Source organism: Microtus ochrogaster, chromosome 4 (genome assembly GCF_000317375.1).
Source record: "Microtus ochrogaster isolate Prairie Vole_2 chromosome 4, MicOch1.0, whole genome shotgun sequence".
NCBI lineage: Eukaryota > Metazoa > Chordata > Mammalia > Rodentia > Cricetidae > Microtus > Microtus ochrogaster.
This window is the reverse complement of record NC_022011.1, coordinates 16,809,824-16,815,277: the sequence shown is the minus strand read 5'-3', so window position 1 is coordinate 16,815,277 and position 5,454 is coordinate 16,809,824. Positions and strand designations below refer to the sequence as shown.

At 40.7% G+C, this 5,454-nt stretch overlaps 1 protein-coding gene across 1 annotated transcript in view; it reads left to right on the top strand.

The window, feature by feature from the left end:
- Positions 1-5,454, top strand: part of Pdpr (pyruvate dehydrogenase phosphatase regulatory subunit) — a 36,655-nt gene that overhangs the window by 15,024 nt on the left and 16,177 nt on the right. Inside the window, exons 8-10 of the mRNA XM_026777601.1 lie at positions 334-483; positions 1,493-1,685; positions 4,468-4,592. Coding sequence (XP_026633402.1) covers positions 334-483; positions 1,493-1,685; positions 4,468-4,592 — 468 coding nt within the window. The remainder of the gene's footprint in view (positions 1-333; positions 484-1,492; positions 1,686-4,467; positions 4,593-5,454) is intronic.

Genomic DNA, 5,454 nt, shown 5'->3' with positions numbered 1-5,454 from the left:
AGATCTGCCTGCCTCTGCCTCCCAAGTGCTGGGATTAAAGGCGTGCGCCACCATCGCCCGGCAAAACCAAACTTTTAATATAGTTTGGTTGTGAAGTATTGGCAAAACTTTTAGGTTCCCAGTCATGTTTGGGATAATTGGAGAAACCACATTCTCTGTAATTCTTCCTCATGACCTCCAATGGTATTTTAAAACTAATGGATAACTGTATTTATTGCATGCTGGGCTGTTAGTAAAGTCATTTATGAGTGTTTTCTTTCTCTCTTCATCTCAGAATCTGGTTTCTAACCTCTGTTTTTCTCCCTACTCTACTTCCTTGTCATTTCTCTTCAGCTATTGTGGATGCTGATGGAAGAATTTACATCAGGAACTGGCAGGGTGGCATATTGTCTGGAGGCTTTGAGAAGAACCCAAAACCTATTTTCACTGAGGGCAAGAACCAGTTGGAAATTCAGAACCTGAGGGAAGATTGGGATCACTTTGGTATGTGAAGTAAACTATAATAACAATGCTTTCTACTTTTCAAAAATGTTACATTTTTTTAAGGCATTTTCATGAATAGTTTTTTGTTTATCTTTAAGACAACTCCAGGAAGCACAATAGTAATCATGAAAAATAGTCTAGAGTTTACCTGATCTAAGGATGTGGGTACTGGTTGGACTCAGGGGTCTACAGTCTTGTTTAATGAACTTGACTCATCATTTACTTAAATCGCTGCTGATACTTTAGAAGGGGACCTTCTTTTGGTAAGACTTATGAAATTGAAGAGGTTTTTACGAAGCTGAACTATTAGCCAGGCATGGTGATATGTGCCTGCAAGTAATCACAGCATGTGGAAGGCTGAGGCAGGAGATTGTGAAAGGAGATTTTTTTGGTAATATGGTCTTTATTAAGTCTTTAAATCACTTTAATTGTCTTTATTAAATAATTATTGTAGTTACATGGTTATAAATTGAAAGGGTATGAAAAGATACCCATCTCTCATCCTTGATGGACTTTTAAAAAAATAAGCTGCTACTTAGGGGAAACTTTAAACCCTGTGCCCATCAAACAGTTACTCCTGTTTCCATGTATTACTGCTGCCACATGGAACAGTGGCCAGAGATAGTATAGAACAAGGTGCACACTTTTTTGTATGTCTGTCTCATGTAGGAAACACTGTCTTTCATGGAAACATTAGGTGGTCTGTAAGACCTTTTCCCGACACCTGACCCTCTGAGATCACTGCCTGTGTGTAACCTCATGTATTACTTTATGTTCTGAAGCGCCTTGCCTTTGAAAAGTGTGGCTTTTCTTACTCTTAATGCCAGGCATTTTGTAGTTGCGTTCTGTAATTCCACCAAACTTTCTTCTTTCTCATAACTGACCAAATGACTCTTAGAAAAGTCTTCCCTAAAAGATTTTTTTTGGAAGGAGTAAAAACTATAAGAACTTTAAAAAATTTTATTCCCTAAAGGTGAGGACTCTGTTTGGGTTTGTTTTGATTGCTCAGAGCCCCTGTTGAGTTCCCTCCTGCGTAGGATGCCAGTATTGGAGACTCTGGAGATTTTGAAGTTGGTGAATTGCCCTGAGACCTTCACACCAGACATGAAGTGCATCATGGGCGAGTCTCCTGTAGTACAGGGCTACTTTGTCCTGGCAGGGATGAACTCTGCTGGCCTGTCGTTGGGTGGAGGAGCTGGAAAGTAAGTCTTTTTTCCATAGAGTCACCTGTGGACACCTTAGCTTGCCAGGTTCTTCCCTTTCAGGTTACTTGTTGTTAATATGTTCTGTGACCAGATAGTAATGTTAATAAACATTTTTGAGTTGTTATCTTCAAATTAATTACTTTGGAGAGTTACCTTGCATTCCATAAACATTACTGTATAAAATATTTTGGGAACTCAGTCATTTAGTTAATCACAGAACCTGTGAAATTTTTTTCTTTTAACTTTTCAGCTGTAACAAATGTTAGTGTTTTGATCAAAAAAGGTTAGAAATAGCTAGGTATGGTAAATAAAATAGGTATTCAGCCTAGGCAATTAAAATTTTAGTTTAAAAATAGGTACTTATAAAAATGAGCTAGGGCTGGGTGGTGGTGGTGCACACCTTCAACCTCAGCACTCAGGAGGCAGAGGCAGGTGAATCTCTGAGTTTGAGGCCATCCTGGTTTACAGAGCTAGTTCCAGAACAGGTTCCCAAAGCTACACAGAGAAACCTTATTTAAAAAAATCAGCTAGGGATGGTGTCACACGCTTTTAATCCAATCTGGGGAGGCAGAGGCAGGTAGAAGTCTGTAAATTTGAGGCCAGTCTGATCCATGAAGAGAGCTCCAGGCCAGCCAAGGCTACATGGTGAGACCTTGTTTAAAATAAAAAATAAGCCAGTCACAGAAGGATACAAATACTGTACATTTATGAGGGGTACTTAGAGTAGTCCTAGAAAGAGAAAGAAAAATAGTATTTGCTAGGGGAAGAGAAGGTGGGGAGTTACTATTTGATAGGTCTGGTGTTTCAGTTTTGCAAGATGAAATGAGTCCTAGAAATGGATTGTGGTTGTAGTTACACAGTAGTGCAGATGTACTCAATTCCACTGAGCCACACACTTAAAAATAGGTGATTTGTTGTCCTTGCTGCATCCTACAATCCCAGATCTTGGAAGTTAATCAGATTGATCTGGTGGCACATGCTTGTAATCCTAGGAGACTGAGGGACAGGATTGCAGTGAGTTTGAGGACAGCCTGGGTTAAGAGTGAGAAACCGGCCTGGGCATGGTGGTGCATGCCTTTGATCACAGCACTTGTGGGGGAAGAGGCAGGCAGATCTCTGTGAGTTCCAGATCAGCCTGATCTATAGATTGAATTCCAGGACTGCCAGGGTAGTTACACAGAGAAGCCCTGTCTTGAAAAACCAAAAAGAAAAAAAAAACTCCAGCCTGAGTTGTTTTTAAAAACCCAACAACTCAGGCTGGAGAGGTTGCTCAGTGGTTAAGAGTACTGGCTACTCTTCCTGTGGTCCTGAGTTTACTTCCCAGGAAATGAATGGTGGCTCGCACAGCGTCTGTAATGAGATCTGGTGCCCTCTTCTGGTCAGAATACTGTATGCATATTAAATAAATAAATCTTTAAAAAAATGAGCTGGGCAATGGCATACATCTTTACTCCCAGCGTTCTGGGAGGCAGCAACAGGTGGATCTCTATGAGTTCGAGTCTAGCCTGATTTTCAGAGCAAGTTCCAGGGCAGACTCCAAAGCTACAGAGAAACCCTGTCTCGAAAAACCAAATAAATAAGTAAATGAATGATTAAATCATGAAGTCAGTATTTTTGAGTGATTTAACAAATGGCTCATATGAGCAGTGGTGGCACATGCCTTTAATCCCAACACTTGGGAGATAGAGGCAGGCAAATCTCTGTGAGTTCGAGGCTAGCCTGGTCTATAAGAGCTAGTTTCAGGACAGGGTCCAGAGCTACAGAAAAACCCTGTGTTGAAAAACCAAGAAAAAAAAAAGTCTCAGAAAAGTTACAAGAAACAATTGGAACAAAGAATTGGTGAGATAACTATATAATACTCCAGGTGACTATTTATAAGAAAACAAAACAGGTATAAATCTCCTCATAGATATCACTTATATCTTAAACTTGCTCTAAGGGGTTCTATTATTAGAGTTAAAATCTTCATAGTGAAGCTAGAGAGATGGCTCAGCAGTGAAGAGCACACCTGCTCTTCCAAAGGACTTAGGCTTCAGTTCCAGCACCAACATGGCAGCTTATAACCATCTGTAATTCTAGTCCCATCAGATCCAGTGCTCTCTTCCGGCCTCTGCAAGCACTAGGGTTTTTTGTTTTGTTTTGTTCTGTTTTTGTTAGTGTATGTATGCATGTGTATATATATGCAGGTAAAGCATCCATACACATAAATTAAAAAAAATTTCAAAAGCTGGATGTGGTGGTATTCCCCTGTAATCCCAGCACTTGTGAAGCAGAGCCAGGCAGATTTCTGTTGGTCTGAGGTTTGGTCTACATAGTGAGTTCCAGGACAGCCAAGGCTATGTATAGAGACCCTGACTCAAAAAAAAAAAAAAAAAAAAAAGCCTTATAGTGTTTCTATGACAACAGTACTTGCATCCATGTTTGTTCATTTTAGAAAATGTAAGGAAATTGCCCAGATTTGCTCAACTTCTGTGACAACAAAGATTCTTGATTCCATTGGTTCTTTTTTTTTAATTTATTTATGTGCATTGGTGTTTTCCTTGCATATATGTTTGACAGTTTCAGATCCTCTGAAACCGTAATTACAGACAGTTGTTTGTGAGCTGCCATGTGAGTGCTGGGAATTGAACCCAGGTTCTCTGGAAGAGCAGCCAGTGCTCTTAAACACAGGGCCATCTCTTCAGCCCACTTCCATTGCTTCTTGATTTGTATTATATTATTTGAATTGTTTTCTGTATATTTTCTGAGGCCCAACAGCTTTTCGTCTCCATCTAAACAGGTTCCTTGCTGAATGGATGGTCTATGGTTATCCCTCTGAAAATGTCTGGGAATTGGACTTGCAGCGCTTTGGAACCCTCCAGAGCAGCCGCACTTTTCTGCGCCACCGGGTCATGGAAGTCATGCGTAAGTGTACCTTTATTCTAATTATATTGCACTCAGCAATCTCTCTCTCTCTCTCTCTCACTTTTTTTTTTAATTTTTTCCCCCAAGACAGGGTTTCTCTGTAGCTTTGGAGTGTGTCCTGGAACTAGCTCTTCTAGACCAGGCTGGCCTCAAACTCACAGAGATCCACCTGCCTCTACCTCCCGAGTGCTGGGATTAAAGGTGTGTGCCACCACTGATTGGCTCCAGCAATATTTTAGGTGGCCTACTTTATCATTCAAGGTTTTCCCTTAGCTCTCTAATAACTGCTTTGAATTGGGTTTCTCATGTGGCTATTTCAGGTCTGAGGATAGGGACTCATGCCCCATTTGACCCATAGGAACGTTTTCAGTTTATTAGACCATGCTTACCTCTAGGAATGGGAAAGTAGGATAGGATTTGCAGCTAGTATGTAGCAGTGTTCTGTTCTGTGTGTTGCTAGCAAAACACCCTTTTCAGTTGACCTTGAGTACTGCCTCAATCTAGTTCTCTAGAAAGGCAGCCAGTGCTTAAAACTGCTAAGATGTCCTTCCAACCCCCACTCCACCTTTTCTTTCTTATGGTATGGGGACTGAACTCCATAACCTCATGCAGGCTAGGCAAGTGTATATATCTGCCTCAGTCCTTTGCTTTGTTTTTGAGTTTTTACTTTGAGCAAGGGTCTTGCTAAGTTACTTCCCTAGTTACTTTGCTTTTGTTGAGAAAAGACATTATGACCAAGATAACTTATTAAAGAAAACATTTAAGGGGCTGGAGAGATGGCTCAGAGGTTAAGAGCACTGATTGCTCTTCCAAAGGTCCTGAGTTCAATTCCCAGCAACCACATGGTGGCTCACAACCATCT